The following is an 18,701-nucleotide window of genomic DNA, read 5'->3' as shown; positions in this document are numbered from 1 at the left end:
TCCATGGCTAAGAAGCTGCTAAGTAACAATGCTACAGATTTTTGGAAGGAAGTGAGAGCTCTTAGCAGTTGCAAAACATCTCTACCATGTACTGTAGATGGAATCTCCGGAACAGCTAATATCGCGGAGTTATGGTGACAACATTATAGCACTTTATTCAACTGTGTCCAAGGTGACTTGTATAGGATGGACAATATTGAGAGTAATGACTCGATGGTGATTATGTCACATGAGGTGTATCATGCCATGAACAAGCTGTCCAACAACAAAGCAAGTGGCTTGGATCATATCTCTGCTGAACATCTTAAGTATGCGAGTATGAGGATAGCTCCTCTCCTAGCTATTTGTTTTACTGGCTTTATGATTCATGGCTTGTTACCAGACTCAATGTTGTCTGTCCTGTTAGTGCCGGTCATTAAGGACAAAGCTGGTAAAGTAGGCAGCCTAAATCATTACAGGCCCATAGCTTTAGCCAGAATATTGTCAAAAGTTTTAGAAAGAGTTCTGCTGGATAGAATAAATTAGTTTGTTAACTCCACAGATAACCAGTTTGGCTTTAAAGCTAAACATGGCACTGACTTATGCATATATGCCCAAAAGGAGATTGTAAACAAATATAGAGGCAAAAACTCTTCAATCCTTATGTGCTTTATTGATGCTTCCAAAGCCTTTGACCGTGTTAATCACAGAAAGCTGTTTGGTAAAAATGAGTCAAAGAGGGGTGCCTGAATACATTGTTAGAATTCTGGCCTACTGGTATGCCCACCAGACTATGCAAATAAAATGGGGCAATAGGGTCTCAGCCCCATTTGGGGTTAGCAATGGTGTTAGACAAGGGGGGATTTTGTCCCCAGTCCTTTTTAATCTATATATTGATGATCTGTCTAAACAATTGAAAGCCTGTAACACTGGGTGCGTGATTGGTAATATTTTAGTGAACCATATTATGTATGCAGATGATCTTGTGGTCTTTAGTCCATTTAGCACTGGTCTCCAGCAGCTCCTTACTATATATTCTGTGTATGGTGTGGAACATGATATTAAATATAATGCTTGTAAGAGTGCTGTTATGATCTGTAGAACCAAAGAGGATAAATGTCTAAAATATCCTGATTTTAAATTGTCTGACAACAATCTTAGTGTCTGTAATAAGATAAAATATCTAGGGCATATTATTACAGAACAAATGACAGATGATGAGGATATTTATAGGCAACGAAGCATGCTGTATGTACAGGCGAATATCCTCTTGCATAAATTTGGTGCGTGTGCAGTTGTGGTGAAGTTGTCACTATTTAGAGCATACTGCACACCACTCTACACTGCGCACCTGTGGTCGAACTATTTAAAGACAAGTATGCAGAGACTAAAGGTGGCATATAACGATGCCATGAGAACACTGCTAAGGCAACCTAGATGGTGTAGTGCCAGTAATAGGTCTGTGGCTGCAGGAGTCAGTACTTTAGAAGCTATCCTAAGACATCACATGTATAAATTAATTTGCAGGATAAATGACTCTAAAAATGTGCTTATTGTGGCCTTGACAAACATAAGGTTTAGCACTACATGCTACGAATCCCAGCTGTGGAGACACTGGTATCGTTGTCTCGTTGTAGGACATTGATCATCTTTTAATCTGAATTTTTAACTTAAGTATTGTGTTTAAAAAATATATAAATTATGATGTTTTTTATGTGATATACTAAGATTTTATATGTATTTATGATATTTAATATGCAATGCATTTTTTATGTAATGTTGCCCCTTGTCTGGACCTTGAGTCCGTAATAAAGTTTATTATTATTTATTATTATAAGATCCCCCCGCAATCTTCTAAATTCTAACGTGTACAAGCCAAGTCTATCCAGTCTTTCTTCATATGAAAGTCCTGACATCCCAGGAATCAGTCTGGTGAACCTTCTCTATACTCCCTCTATGGCAAGAATGTCTTTCCTCAGATTAGGAGACCAAAACTGTACGCAATACTCCAGGTGTGGTCTCACCAAGACCCTGTACAACTGCAGTAGAACCTCCCTGCTCCTATACTCAAATCCTTTTGCTATGGATGCTAACATACCATTTGCTTTCTTCACTGCCTGCTGCACCTGCATGCCTACTTTCAATGACTGGTGTACCATGACACCCAGGTCTTGTTGCATCTCCCCCTTTCCTAATCGGCCACCATTCAGATAATAGTCTACTTTCCTGTTTTTGCCACCAAAGTGGATAACCTCACATTTATCCACATTATACTGCATCTGCCATGCATTTGCCCACTCACCCAACCTATCCAAGTCACCTTGCAGCCTCCTAGCATCCTCCTCACAGCTAACACTGCCCCCCAGCTTCGTGTCATCCGCAAACTTGGAGATGGTTGGTCGGTATTAAATCTGCACTGGAAAATTTAAAGGCTGATTCTAGTTTGGGTGCCGTCAAATGTAAATAAAGGCAGCAAAAATATTTTAATAAAAGTAGCAAATTGAGATTGGAGTTAAACAACAGGGAAACAGGCTCTTCACCCAATCTGTTAATGTTGACCACGATGCCCTAAGCTAGTCCCAATTGCCCACATTTGGTCCAGATCCCACTAAACCTCTCCTAACCATGTATACATCCAAGTGTCTTTTAAATGCTGTTATAGTACCTGCCTCAACTATCTACTCGGGCAGCTCATTCAAAAATAATGTCTGTATAGGTGTAAGTGTTGGCGTTACAGTTGGGATGTCATATTGCATAAAACATCTTCATATTCGGTATGTCGACGAATACTGCCTTGAATTTCAGCAGGTGTAGGCAGAGAGCATATCGACTGGTTGCATCACGGCCTGGTTTGGCAACTCGAACGCTCAGGGATGAAGGAGATTATTAAAGGTGGCAAACACTGACCTCCCCATCATCGAAGGGATCCATATGAGGCGCTGTCGCAAAAGGCAGCCAGCCTCAACAAGGATCCACAAGGCCCTGGCCATACTCTCATTTCACCCCTGCCATAGGGGAAAAAGTATAGGAATCTGAAAACTGTGACATCCAGGTTCAGTGACAGCTTCTTCCCAACAATCATCATGCTATTGAACCAATAAGAAATAAGGACCATAGGAAAAGTGATCCATCTGCGGATAATTAAAGATAAAAAGAAAATATAAACAAGATTGCAAAGAATAGAGATAGATTGATTCTTGATCAGTACGGGTGTCAGGGGTTATGGGGAAAAGGCAGGAGAATGGAGTTAGGAGGGAGAGATAGATCTGCCATGATTGAATGGCGGAGCAGACTTGATGGGCCGAATGGCCTAATTCCTCTCCTGTCACATGACCTTATGAATAAGGGATGCTGGAATTTTACAAACGCCCTAAACAAAATCTTTGTTTTTAAAAGCTAAAAATCGTGTACAAGGAATAAGCAAATTACCGAGTAATTAAACAAATATTTTCTATCTGCGTTCACAAAAGGTTTAAAAAAAACCTTCCAGTTATACAGGAAAACCTAGAGTGCACTCTAAACAAAAACGTAAAATGAATTACTATAAGCTTTTGAAAAAAAATTTAAGTTAATGAGTTTGTAAACTGATAAATTCCAAAAATGTAATAATCTGTAGTTTTAAAAGAGACGGCTGTGGAAAAGTGGATGTTTTAAGATTACATAAAGACTGACCATCCACATTTCTCAATGTGTACTCAAGTCTGATGTAGAAAAGCTTTAGGATTACAAGGGTCATGGAGAATTGGGACATTAAGTTGAATATTATGTTCCACCTACCTGGATTGGTCTGATTAGGTGCAAACTGGATTCCCAACCAAACAATCTTAAGGGCCTGTCCCACGAGCATGCGACTGCATGCGGCAAGCGCGACCTAACGTGGTCGCTTGAGCCGTACGGCCTCGCGGGGCCGGTCCCACTCCGATCGTCGGAGTTGTGCGGAGCTGGTTCCGACATCGCGCAGGTTCCGGGAAACTGACAGAGTTCAAAAATTCCGCGTGGCATCGGCCTGCCAGCCCGCAGCCGCATTGAGACCGTACGCACCGCCTCGATGGGCGTACGCACCGTCTCAACGCCGTATGTCACGCACGAACTTCCCGCAGACTTCGCTCGAACTTCATGTCACTCACTTGACCTCCGCGTGGCCCCCGCTTCCGGTTTGGTCGCGCTTGCCGCATGCGGTCGCATGCTCGTGGGACAGGCCCTATATTCTTCACCGAAGTCAGTGCAGAGAGAAATACTTAAGGGGGTGTAAAATGAGCATTTCACCAATGCTGTGGGTTTCCGACCTATTGACATAGTTTACAATTATTAAAGCCGTTACATATTCAGGATTCCAGTGCAATTCCTGGCCATAGCATACCCTGCTCTACTGTGCTTTCTGTGAAAAACTGTCCTAATCCTTGCTGAAGAAGGCTCCTGATCCAAAACAATCACCTATATCTCCAAGGAGGTTGCCTGACCCGCTGAGTTACTCCAGCATTTGCAGTTCCTTTTTATCACATTTTGTCTGTCCTACTCGTGACTTGCCCCAACAAGCTGTGTGCTGTCCTGCATCACTGTGCTACCCACTGAATGGTCCAACTTGTAGGGAACTAATATAGAAATAATGGTGCTATTTACATCACATTGAGCCTAAGTGGGACGATTTCCCCAAAAGAAAGAATGAACATTTTATCATGTTTATCATTTTATTATCATTAACATTTCCAGATCCAGGGGCCACAGTTTAAGAATAAGGAGTAAGCCATTTAGAACAGAGACGAGGAAACACTTTTTCTCACAGAGAGTGGTGAGTCTGTGGAATTCTCTGCCTCAGAGCGCGGTGGAGGCTAGTTCTCTGGATACTTTCAAGAGAGAGCTAGATAGGGCTCTTAAAAATAGCGGAGTCAGGGGATATGGGGAGAAGGCAGGAACGGGGTACTGATTGGGGATGATCAGTCATGATCACATTGAATGGCGGTGCTGGCTCGAAGGGCTGAATGGCCTACTCCTGCACCTATTGTCTATTATGTTCCTCAGAAAAGAGCCAAAGCAATGCAAAGTATAATGAATTACTTTGAAATGCAATGCGAGAATCGGGAATCTTGCACATAGAAGCGTACATATTAATAAAGAGAATAATAAACAGCTCATGCATTTTTTGACATTTGTAACAGAGGGATATTTACAGGCTGGCCTCACGTAAAGATTCCTGCGCTTCCCAAAATGTTGCAGAACTTTTAATTCACTGGCACCAATAACGATGCAACAATCTCTCAGTACTCGGGTGAATGCAGACTCCCAGGCTGTGACCTGAACCCAAAATTACTTGTTTTTCAAAGATTATTCCCAGCATATCTTGTCGACATTGAAGTCACTTAAATTGTTAGAAACACATCAGTATGACTTTCTTTTAAACGCAGCACAGTGGTAGAGTTGCTGCCTTACAGCGTCGGAGGCCCAGGTTTCATCCCGACTATGGACGCTGTCTGTATGGTGTTTGCACGTTCGCCCCGTGACCTGTGCTGGAGAGTTCTATCCAAAGATTTTCCAGTAAGCAAGATTTTTCTTTTTTTTTTAAACTCCATCCTTTTATAAAATCTGATGAATTCCAAATATTATTTATTTGTATTTCCCTTTTTACTGTTTCAGATTGAGAAAATAAGCGCTGAATGGACTTAGAGATGTCTAAAAATGGTAATCAACAGTTAAACATCTCAATTGACACTAAAAGCTTTGTAAGTATTACCCAGATCAGAGCAATAAAATTGGCTGCAAAATAAAACATTCCGATAAAGAGACAAACAAATCTATAGTTGGAGTAGGCTTTAAAACCATGTTGAAATGTGCAATTATCTCGGCAGTTAGCGAGCTTTAGAAGGACAAGCAAGGTACACTCTTTCTTTGCTCATCGTGCCCTATAATGATGTTCTATGTATCTTGCTAATCTTGGCGGCTGAATGAGACAAATCTAAGAAATCGTAGGATCCAAATATGAATACACAAATTAGGAATACTTGTGGGCTACTTGGCCCCTCCAGCCAGCGCAAACATTCACAAAGATCAACACTATACGCTCGCCAACCATCACTTGAGATACAGCACAAAAACAGGCCCTTCAACTCACCAAATCTGTGCCGGCCAGCAAACACCCTGTACACTGGCACTGTCCTGCACACGAGGAACATTTACAATTTTACCAAAGCCTATTAACCTACAAACCTGTACATCTTTGGAGTGTGGGAGGAAACCGGAGCACCCGGAGAAAACCCACGCGGTCACAGGGAGAATGTACAAACTCTGTACAGACAGCACCCACAGTCAGGATCGAACTTGGGTCTCTGGGTGCTGAAAGGCAGCAACTGTGCCATTTATCTCTCACCCCACAGTGACTATCCCTAACCAGTCTCTGTCTATCCAAATGCAAACATATCTTATCCCTCAGAAACCTCTCCAGATTAGTCCAATAATTTAATCACTGCACAACTATTTTTAGGATTGCAGCTTCTCAGAATGTATATGAAATTCTGTAACATTGTGTTACCTTTGAGAAGTTAATCTTGGCAAGGATTTAAATTCATTTCCTGATCTGACCTTCCAGTCTGCTGACCGCACACAACAAATCCTCTATTCCTCCTCTAGTGTCATATATATTATATAAAATAATATAAGATCAAATAATATGTTATTTGATACAATATATATATGTTATTTGATACAATATATATATATGTTATTTGATACAATATATATATATATGTTATTTGATACAATATATATATATGTTATTTGATACAATATATATATATATATATATGTTATTTGATACAATATATATATATATTTGATACAATATATATATGTTATTTGATACAATATTATATAGTATCAAATAACATATTATTTGATATAATATTATTTTATATAATATTTATTATATATGACACTATATATATATTCCATCGGTGCTACCTTGAATAGGTTTGTCATGAAGAATCAACAACACTATCACAATGGCAACAATGTTTATACTATGCTCTTACAACTCAAAATGCTTTGTCAATAAGCTCAACAGCATATTCCAAAAACACAAATTCAGATTTCACACGCTTGCTAATACCACACAGCTACATCTACTTATCAATTCTATCAAACCTCCCTCCACTCGATTAAAGGCCATTCTCAACAAACCTCCACTATTTACCACATATTGTAGCACAATGTATCAATATATAGGTTCATTCATACCACCAAGGGCAATGTTAAAGAGGAGGCAAGAGCTGCCAAGAAAAAACAATATTGTGAGTTTTTCAAGAGCGGGTCATTTGAAAACCATTCGGGGCCAGCCTGCAACACATACCTTCAAGGTTGGCAGAGGAGCGGCAGGTGAAGGAGCGAGTGCGAGGATTGGCTGCAGAATCTAAATTAGCAAACTAGTAAATTAGCTAATAAGTAAAATGAGTTAATTGAACAGCAAAAGTAGGGTGCTCTAGGTAGCAATGTTACAAAATTTTGAGATTTTAAAAATCAAGTCTGTAATTTATCCCATCAGATAAAGCATAAAAATAAGTTTAATTTGACACCTAATTCACTTTCATATCTCAAGTATTTAAAAAGTTATGGCCATTTTCATACTGGGAAATGAGCATCTTGTTCCCTATTGATTTTCTATGGACATAACAAAAAAGCTGTGATCGTGAACAGTCAAAAGCCCATAACTTTCTTAAAAATTAAGAGAACTGAATGAAATTTTCAGTTATCATAGATTGAAGCATTCTGAAACAAATATAAAATAATCTTACTTGGATGACCTGAAATTAAAGCATATAATTAGTTAGTTACCTAATTGTAGCTAATTTCAGACTTCAATTACTAGATCTAAACATCTATCCATTTCTTAATAAATGATTAACATTTTTAAATAGCCTAAATGTCCAAATAATATTCACAAATAATTCACAATAAAACATGATTTTAAAATCTCATTTACATTAATTTATAGGCCAAATGGAAGGAATTTAGTGTTTAATTGCTGTAAATAAATGCCCATTTAAATCAGCTTTCCAGTGGGTCCCTGTGGAACGCGCTGGTTTAGAACGTTCACATTGCGGTAGATTTGTGCCTCAAATGCCGAGAAAAATACTGCGCGATATAATGGGCCCAAATTGAGCTACTCGCAATATTAAACTTTGTATAACGGGATCTTTAGAAGCCCTTTTTAATGTAAAAATATACAACCTAACTTCTGCTATCTGCTTTATGAGACCCAGCGGTTGGTGACGGTCGCGGGTTTAAAGATTGATTTTTAAACTACTATAACTATTATTCAAGGCCTTTAAACCTAATAATAGCTTTTGCGACGGGGTCTTTCAGCGATTTTTCGTTAATAATTAACTAGGCTGAACATTTTCGATTGGAACAGCCTAGAGAAAATCGCGTTTTAAACCCGCCCCCTCTAAACGGCGCCAAAATCGCGCACACCCGCAACGGCAGATTTTCAAGGACGCTTCAGGTAGGCTTTGCAACATACCTACTCTAGGGGGAAAGGCCTTGTTGAGGTGCAAGTCTTTGGCTCAAGAGTCGTCGGCAAGGAAGGCCGTTGTGTGTTTACTTTAAATATTTAGGCGTAATGGCAGGGATGCTGGTCCAGTGCGAATGCTGCAGGATGTGGGAGGTCAGGAGAACTGACCATTACACCTGCTGGAACTGTGTCCAGATGCAGCTCCTCAATGACCGAGTTAGGGAACTGGAGAAGCAGCTGGATGACCTATGGTCCATCTGGGACGACGAAAGCTTCCTGGACAGGACCTACAGTCAGTTTGTCACTCCAAGAGTGCAGGAGGTGCGATGGGTAGGGACGGAAAGAAAGAGGATGAAGTGGGTTCCTTTTAAATGGTTTACAGCATCCCAAGATAGCCATATTATGAATGGAGACCTGGCAGTATTTTACATTGATAATTATAAAATAACATTACATAAATAATGCAGAGTGTAACTGGTAGGGAATATGATGGTCCATAATTGGCTACAATTTCAAAGTGCAATATTGACGCCAACATCTCAGATAGCAATCATATGATAACATTTAACTAACTGCATCACGTGATAAACAGCACATACCAAACTTAAGATGTAATAACACCAGACATTGTGGTATGTTATCATCACCGATGACAGGAATAACACCCCAAACAAAGCACGAGATTAATATATTAATATCAATCTGGCCAGTTCTAAAAGAGCATTGAACAGACATGGGAAGGAGGAGAAGTGAAAGTAAATGATTCCGATCAATAATATCAAATCAATCCTAAAATACAACTCTCCTTTGCTTTCTACAGACTGCCAAACATGTTTGTTTTCAGCCACCACAATATTTTGGTCTGCCTATTCATTCAGAGAAGCTTACATACACCAAATGACATCACGCAGACTGTCATACCCATCCCGGTTCTTCATCAGAATGATCCAAATGTAACTTCATTGACCTTTTTCCCCTCAATGCCTTGGGCATAAGGGCAACACAGTGGTGCACCAGTAAAGTTGCTGCCTCACCTAAGGCCAGAGACCTGGGTTCAATCCTGACTACCGGTGCTGTCTGTATGGAGTTTGTCTGCAATGTTCTCCCTGTGACCGCGTGGGTTTTCTCCAGGTGCTCCGGTTTCCTCGCACACTTCAAGGAAGCGCGGGTTTGAAGGTTGATTGGCTTCTGTAAATTGTCCCTAGTGTCTAGGACAGAACTAGTGCAAGGTGGTCAGTGAGGACTCGGTGGGCCGAAGGGCCTGTTGCCACGCTGTGTCTCTAATCTAAACGAAATGCCTCTGGATATTTCTTCTCTAACGGTACAACTAAGTTTCAAAAACAGTCAAAGAAGAGTTTAAGGATTATGTTTGCAACGTAAACATCTTGGCCACATATCACATTATAGAGTTCGTAAAAGTGATATTGCCCACAACATTTCTGAAGTCAACAGCAAAGAATAAACCACATCAGTAGACTCAAATTTAAACCTTCTCAGGAATTGTAATCCGCCAATTTCCAATTCAGGATAGGTGTCCAATTACAGAACATTGCAGCACTTATTGTGAAGTCCTGACAGCAGTTTGACATAGTTTCCTCACAAAGCTGATAGGCATCCTCTTACATCTGCTGACCTTCCAACTCAGATTGTCAGTCATGCATGGCTCTGATGGTATCCTGAACCTCGGCTGATGGCCCAGGGATTGTATGCCACCCATTCAGGCAGCTGAGAGCTGGGTTGTGAAACCTGGAAATGGCGAGAGGCAAGCAAAAGACTGTGGGCATCCCCCTCCTGAATATGTCTATCCTCGAAGAGTGGCTTCAAATCCCAAAATAGGGTTCTGCATATTTTTGTTGGAATTATTCTGTAGGTTGTTAACCAAGAAAACCAGCTAAACATGGAATTTGTTTTGAAATTTCTCCTTTTCATCTGTTGAGAAAATCTGTACATACAATATATTCCCATATAGACTCACTTAGATATCACACAGTGGGCATCTGAGACAAACATGCAAGAACCCACAAAGTGAAGCGGTAGAGATGCTGCTCCCTTACAGTGCCAGAGACTCGGGTCCGATCCTGACTACGGGTATGGAGTATGTCTGAAGAAGGGTCTTGACCCGAAACATCACCCATTCCTTCTCTCCAGAGATGCTGCCTGTCCTGCTGAGTTACCCCAGCTTTTTGTGTCTATCTGGAGTTTGGATGTTCTTCCCGTGTCCTGCGTGGGTTTTCTCTGGGTGCTCCAATTTCCTCTTACCCCAAAGACATGCAGGTTTGTAGGTTAATTGGCTTTGGTAAAATTGTAAATTGTCCTTCCTGTGTGTCGGATAGTGTTAATGTGTGGGGGAATGGCTGGATGGTGCCAGGCTCAGCGGGCCGAAGGGCCTGTTTCCACGCTGTATCTCTCAACTAAAATAAACCAAAACAAAGTCAAGCACGTGACATTTAACAATGATGTCATGTTTTGGCTAAAAAGCCACAGCAAAAGGATGTGGCTGGACCAGATTAGAGGCAAGTGTAGGAAGGTCATGAATGAGAGAATGTTTTTTGCTGTCACTTCCCCTCTGGAATCATGCCCGCCCCGAGAAGAATTTATCTGGATTATTCTAGTACCTCAGCAACATCTCCAAGACAGACATTGAGACTAAATTGAAAGGATACAAGAAGCTGAGGAATGTGCTAAAATCCAATAAATCCAATGTATTTTAACAACACTAAGCAGAACAAAAAACTGAAGATTTTTAGTTGTTTGCAAAAACGATTGCAACTTTTAGACAAATACAGAAATGACTATTACATTGCTGCACATTCATAATATTGATCTACAGGCCCAAGAGCGGCCAACTTTGGTCAGAAAAGCCTCAGACAGGAGGGAACTTTGCCAATTAACTAGAAGCTGGCTTCTGATCAGAAGGCCAGGCCCAAGGAACAGCGATCTTTAGACAAACAATCTAATTTCACAGATGGATCTCATACTTATTTAAGGCAGTGAAGTTAGTTGTAACCATGCCATGAAAAATGTAATCCCATCAATATCCATAATTCATTACTCAAATGTTATTGTAGTGCTTTTCACTAGTCTACCTATCTCTTCATTAGGGATGATAGACACAAATGCTGGAGTAACTTAGCAGGTCAGGCAGCATCTCTAGAGACAAGGAATAGGTGATGTTTTGGGTCAAGGCCCTTCTTTAGATCCAAGGTCTCAAAGACCTGGACGGTCTAAAGAATGGTCGCGACCCGAAACGTCACCTATTTATTTTCACCAGAGATACCGCTGAGTTACACCAGCATTCTGTGTCTATCTTCAGTTTATCCCAGGATCTGCAGTCCCTTCCTACACACCTCTCCATTAGGGATCATGTGTTCAGTTAATATGCCTACTGCAAGCTACACGATTGTCAGACCATGCCAGTTTATGCAAGCTTCAGACCACCATGTATCCTGCAATTAAATAACAATGTTAGATGTTCCTTAACTTATTTTCCAGCCGTCTCCTTTACTCATCTTAAGGGCACCTCCTCAAAGAACAAGCCCAGGAATAAACCAGTAATTTTCCCATTTACTCCCACCTAATTACTACCCTCTAGCTTTTTGTCGATTAGACTGATAACAAAATGAATCTACTTGCGATATCCATTTGCTGAAGGTCACAAAGGCACACTTGATTGGATAAAATGACACAATTCTAATCCCTAAAGCATTCCACTGAAAATGCAGTCAACCTGTGTTTTCATTTACTTATTGGAGTTGCCATTTAGGTGGTTGATTTATTATCAGTCCCATCAACTCCAGTCTACTTTCAAACCAAGGAATCCAAGCACACGAGACATCTTCTCAAAATATAACCAAAATGCACTCTTCAGTGGAAGACTTCAATACCTACAGTTGAGATATGACATAACGTGGAGGCGCTAATTCAGGAGAGTGAAGGAGAAGTTTTGGAAAGGGACAAGGGAGGTCAGTGCTGACACTTTTGTTCATTACATTCAGAAGATTTTTTCCATGCCTGTGGATCATTGTCGACTGGTCAGCAACTCATTCAGTGCAGCTGGCCGAGCAGCTTGAAACAGAGCTTTTGTTCACTTACAATTCCTGCTGCTCGACTCAACAGCATCAGCTGACATCCTGGCTCAGAACCAACAAATCTGGACACTCGACAGAACTAGATAAACAAACCAGCGTCTGAAATTGTCTGTTTTGGTTGGACCTTTGGTTGAAAAGCTGACTACATGTAACTGGGATGTCAGGACTTTCATATGAAGAAAGACTGGATAGACTCGGCTTATACTCGCTAGAATTTAGAAGATTGATGGGGATCTTATAGAAACGTACAAAATTCTTAAGGGGTTGGACAGGCTAGATGCAGGAAGATTGTTCCCGATGTTGGGGAAGTCCAGGACAAGGGGTCACAGCTTAAGGATAAGGGGGAAATCCTTTAAGACCGAGATGAGAAAAACATTTTTTCACACAGAGAGTGGTGAATCTCTGGAACTCTCTGCCACAGAGGGTAGTTGAGGCCAGTCCATTGGCTATATTTAAGAGGGAGTTAGATGTGGCCCTTGTGGCTAAAGGGATCGGGGGTATGGAGAGAAGGCAGATACGGGATACTGAGTTGGATGATCAGCCATGATCATATTGAATGGCGGTGCAGGCTCGAAGGGCCGAATGGCCTACTCCTGCACCTATTTTCTATGTATCTATGTAACAGAAGTGCGGACGCACCTTGCTGCAGGTGAGGATGGAGGGAGAGAACATTTGAAAGTTGTTCGAGATCTTAAAATAACAAACCTTCGATTCAGATAGCTCATTCGGGTCAAAGTCTTGTGAGGAGTCTCATCCTTAATCAGTGACTGGGATGAGAAACAGAAACCAATGAGCTGGCAAGTCAACTGATAGAACATAAATGCAGTGAGGTTGACCTTACCAGAATGGTGCTTGATTCAATTTATTTAATATCTCTCTTACTGAATGGATGTTATTGTGCCACTTTATACAGAGACTACGATCAATAACGGGAACAAATTCACAGAAAAAACAGCTGAAATTAGAATGCTGCTCTCATCAACAAAACAGTATATTTGGCATTTTAGATAAAACAAATAAGGTTATCTATCCTAAGATATCTTGTACTGCATTGCTTCTTACAACATGGACACATCTTCTCCAGTACAACCAATTTACTTTAAACAAATAGTGAATTCATAGCTGAAAGCAGTCTCAAATAACTTCACTGCTACTAGTGTTGAATGATTCAACATTATATTTAATATCTTTGGATCCTCAAGTACAATCGAGGTCTTTATGTGGTTTATCAAAACATTAATCAGCGGTTTCATTTATTTCTCCAATGTATTCCAGGGTGTGTCACATCTGATATGGGTCATGCATACTGAACATGCAGTAACAGCAGGCAGCCAAGCCAATCTGGCCTTTAAGCACTCTTGCCGAGTTGCTTGTGCCAGTTGGATTTGTAGTAAGCATTCACACCAACAACCTTTTTTCAATCTGGCCAATGTAAAGGCCAACACTGGATTGTTTGTAAACACACATTTGATGCTTGGCTGAACATTTACAAACTCTCAGCATTCATTCTAAAAGTTTTTTAAAAAACGAGTTGCTGGAAATTTGAAATAAATCTGAAAAATGCTGGAAATTTCTCCATTTTCCCAACACCCCCTGCAAAAAGACACGATGGTGTGGAATAGCAGGGCAGGCATCTGGGGCCAAGCGGTCTAATCCTGCTCCTCTTTTCTTATGTTCTGAGGAAATAGTTTACCCTACAAATCCATAAGATTTAACGATGAAACTTTAAATCTCCAATCCATACTACGTGACCTTGTTCTCATCAACAGCTCTAAAGTCAATGCTTGTTCAAGAAACACATCTCACCTTCCAAAAGAAACAGTGCTGGAGTACCTCAGCAGGTCAGTCGGCATCTTCAGACATGGATAAGTGGCGTTTCTGGTTGGAACATCCTATCCATTGGAACATCCTATCTGTTCCCATTGAGTTACTCCAGCACTTTGTGGGGTATTTTAAATCCAAGTTCAGGTGTAGCTTCTTCCCTACAATCATCAACCTATTAATCACTATAACCTCCAAATTGGCTCCGAACTACACAGACTTGGGGGCAACATATATACATACCGTGCCCTCCATAATGTTTGGGACAAAGACCCATCATTTATTTATTTATTTGCCTCTGTACTCCACAATTTGAGATTTGTAATAGAAAAAAAAAATCACATGTGGTTAAAGTACACAGTCAGATTTGAATAAAGGCCATTTTTATACATTTTGGCTTCACCATGTAGAGATTACAGCAGTGTTTATACATAGTCCCCCGATTTCAGGGCACCATAATGTTTGAGACATAGCAATGTCATGTAAATGAAAGTAGTCATGTTTAGTATTTTGTTGCATATCCTTTGCATGCAATGACTGCTTGAAGTCTGCAATTCATGGACATCACCTGTTGCTGGGTGTCTTCTCTGGTGATGCTCTTCCAGGCCTGTATTGCAGCCATCTTTAGCTTATGCTTGTTTTGGGGGCTGGTCCCCTTCAGTTTTCTCTTCAGCATGCTCAATTAGGTTCAGATCAGGTGATTGACTTGGCCACTCAAGAATTGACCATTTTTTTAGCTTTGAAAAATTACTTTGTTGCTTTAGCAGTCTGTTTGGGATCATTGTCTTGCTGTAGAATTAACCCCCGGCTCATGAGTTTTGCGGCATTTGTTTGAAATCGAGCAGATAGGATGTGTCTATACACTTCAGAATTAATTATGCTAACACCATCAGCAGTTGTACGATCAATGAAGATAAGTGAGCCCAGTACCTTCAGCAGCCATATATGCTCAGGCCAAAACACCCCACCACCGTGTTTCACAGATGAGGTGGTATGCTTTGGACCTTGGGCAGTTTCTTCTCTCCTCCATACTTTGCTCTTGCCATCACTTTGATATGTTAATCTTCATCTCATCTGTCCACAAAACCTTTTTCCAGAACTGTGGTTGCTCTTTTAAGTACTTATTGGCAAACTGTAACCCGGCCATCCTATTTTTGCGGCTCACCAGTGGTTTGCATCTTGCAGTGTAGCCTCTGTATTTTTGTTCATGAAGTCTTCTGCAGACAGTGGTCATTGACAAATCCACACCTGATTCCCGAAGAATGTTTCTGATCTGTCGGACAGGTGTTTGAGTTTTTGTTTTCTTGATTATGGAGATAATTCTTCTGTCATCAACTGTGGAGGTCTTCCTTGGCCTGCTATTAGTAAGCTCACCAGAGCTCGCTTTCTTCTTAATGATGTTCCAAATGGTTGATTTTGGTAAGCTTAAGGTTTGGCTGATGTCTCTAACAGTTTTATACTTGTTTCTCAGTGTCATAATGGCTTCTTTGACTTTCATTGGCACAACTTTGGTCCTCAGGTTGATAAACAGCAATAACATTTTCCAAAGGTGATGGAAAGACTGGAGGAAAGACTAGGTGCTGAGCTCTCTTATACCTGCATTAAGGAGGCAATTAAATACACCTGAGCAATTGCAAACGTCTGTGAAGCCATGTGCCCCAAACATTATGGTACCCTGAAATGGGGGACTATGTATAAACACAGCTGTAATTTCTACATGGTGAAACCAAAATGTATAAAAACACCTTTTAATAAAATCTGACAATGTGCACTTTAACCACATGTGATTGTTTTCTATTACAAATCTCAAATTGTGGAGTACAGATGCAAATAAATAAATGACGGGTCTTTGTCCCAAACATTTTAGAGGGCACTTTACACTGAATATTCACCTTGGCACATTACAGCCTTCTTATAATCATCACTCCCAGTCATTTTTCTTGCATTTTCAGTATTCATAGATCTGCCAATTATTTCCAGCAATTCCATTTATTATTTTAGATATCCTCTCCTGCTCGACAAAAGGATTTGGTACCTAATTGGCTGTAATTTACAGAGTACCAATCCCCAGAGGAGAAATTGGCACAGCACTTAAAATATATTATGTTTAAAGTCATTACTCCCACATTTTGCTTTGCATCATTCTTAGGATTGCAATGTGTGAACGAAATCATGCTTTAATTTCAACGTCCAGTGGGCCTTGAAAAGGTAGTGGTTGATTTCACCCCCCCCCCCCCCCTCCCATTGGTGAAGTTCTACAGTTCCACCCAGATATCCATTCTAATGTCAATCATTGAATGTGAAGATGATTTTGAAAGTAATGCTGACTGTGCCTCTTGTTTTAGTTCAAACCTGTGATCCTTGATCTGAAAGTTGAGGTTTTTGTTTTTGCATTTGCTTTACATGTATTGAAGAACTCGACCAACTCAACCTTCAGCCATCTCTGCTGCTTAAAAGCTCAGATTTCCCAAGCATTTCCTTACAATACTTCATTAGATGCAAGCTATCAATTTGATGTTCTCTGCCAAAACATCCTCCCCTGCGAGTCCAGACCTTAGAAATGGCACCGTACACTGCAGGGCCTGGGCAGGACAATAATTTCTGAGCACATTTCCTCCCATTTATGTTTACTTTTTGACTCCTTGTCATGGTACTCTATTTGCCTTCTTGATTGTTCTTCTACATTGAATGGATACTTCTTCATTCATGGATTAAAATAGCAAATTTATTTTCATTAGCTTACCTTCACTGTGCATAAAGCATATTTTCTTTCCATTTTCTGCTTTAAAGATAACCACGTTCATGATTTGCCCCTCATCCTAAAACTAATTACATCGTATTGAGGAATCCCAATCACTCCATCAATGATCCCGTGTTCGCTTGAGCCCAGGACTTAAATCCAGAATTCTCTTCATCTTTCCAACTGTTCACATCTTCTTTATGACCCGAAACGTCACCCATTCCTTCTATCCAGAGGGAGTTAGATGTGGCCCTTGTGGCTAAAGGGATCAGGGGGTATGGAGAGAAGGCAGGTACAGGATACTGAGTTGTATGAACAGCCATGATCATATTGAATGGCGGTGCAGGCTCGAAGGCTCGAAGGGCCGAATGGCCTACTCCTGCACCTGTTTTCTATGTTTCTATGCTGCCTGACGCGCTGAGTTACTCCAGCATTTTTGCGTCTTTCTGTATTTCTCTTTATGACCTACCTCCTTGCCCAAACCTTTATCAATTTGCTCCAATTTCACCCGACATGGTGCCATCAATCTATCAAGTGCACCTATGCCAACCAAAAATTGACTAAATTACTCCCACCTCCCAGGTCTCAGTACATACCCTCGTAGATAATGTCTCTTCCAATGTACCTAGTAGATAATGACTCTTCTAGTGGCCATCTAGGCATCTATCACATGCAGTAAGTGTTTCAGCTTCCACCACACTGCCAAAAATGTTTTACAATGTTCCCTTGAAGCATCTCGGGCTGATTTACTATATTAAAATGAACCCAACGCGCACAAGCAGCAGATGAACTTCTTTCAACACGTTAAAGTGAATTGAGAGCAACATGTTCCTAATACTGAGCTCTGGAGCGCTTCACTTGTTGTCATTTTAACTGTGCGCCCCTCAAACCAAACACACACACAAAACAAATTCTCAGCAATTCTGGATTTTACCCAAATCCGTGCCCCTAACTTGCACAATACGAAGTGTAGCGGTGCCTGGTACCTGTAATAGGAGAGCAGCCCGTTACTCAGCACGAACCAGCGGCGCTGGTAACCCTTCAGGTAGTTGGTCCATTTGTGGAGCCAGCCCCGGCGGGTGTCGGCGTTGGCGGCCTGGGGCAACGCCGGGCCCGCCGAGCTCACCGCCTCCCTAGTCGCCTCACTCATCCCGCGACCGAAGGCAAGTCTCCGCACGACGCCGAGAGAAGCGAAGTGGCAGCCGGCTTCTCCATGGAGGAGGCGGGCCCCGGAGAAGAGGAGGAGGAGGAGGCGGCGACCAGACCAGACCAGCCTCGGGGGAAGGTCCAGCAAGCTGCGGCGAGGGGCTTCCAGGTACCGGCCTCCAGCCTGAGCCTCAGTTCTGCAGCATAACACACACACAGACACGTTAACAAAAATCCTATTTCAAATTGTCAGCAGCAATCTCCAAGCAACGGTAATCCTCTGTTTTAAAATAAATATTTATACATCTTTTGGGACATCAGTGGCGCCAGTCTTAAAACATGGTTCTTGTGTTTAGTGGGCAGAGATGAGTTCCTCAAAGGATGGACGCATTTAACTGCTTGATTACCCTGTCTATTCAACCATTTC

At 41.2% G+C, this 18,701-nt stretch overlaps 1 protein-coding gene across 2 annotated transcripts in view; it reads right to left on the bottom strand.

Annotated features, from left to right (window-relative positions):
* LOC116987521 (oxysterol-binding protein 2-like) overlaps positions 1-18,488 on the bottom strand; it is a 212,351-nt gene extending 193,863 nt beyond the window's left edge. The window contains exon 1 of one of the 2 annotated variants that reach the window (XM_033043607.1): positions 18,115-18,488. In XM_033043607.1, the coding sequence (XP_032899498.1) occupies positions 18,115-18,278 (164 nt within the window). In that variant the 5' untranslated portion in view covers positions 18,279-18,488. The remainder of the gene's footprint in view (positions 1-18,114) is intronic. The other variant, XM_033043604.1, reaches the window with a different exon arrangement.
* Positions 18,489-18,701: the final 213 nt, after the last annotated feature.

This window comes from Amblyraja radiata, chromosome 25 (genome assembly GCF_010909765.2).
Source record: "Amblyraja radiata isolate CabotCenter1 chromosome 25, sAmbRad1.1.pri, whole genome shotgun sequence".
Taxonomy (NCBI): domain Eukaryota; kingdom Metazoa; phylum Chordata; class Chondrichthyes; order Rajiformes; family Rajidae; genus Amblyraja; species Amblyraja radiata.
The sequence above is the reverse complement of the archived record's forward strand: the minus strand, read 5'-3'. Positions and strand labels throughout refer to the sequence as shown.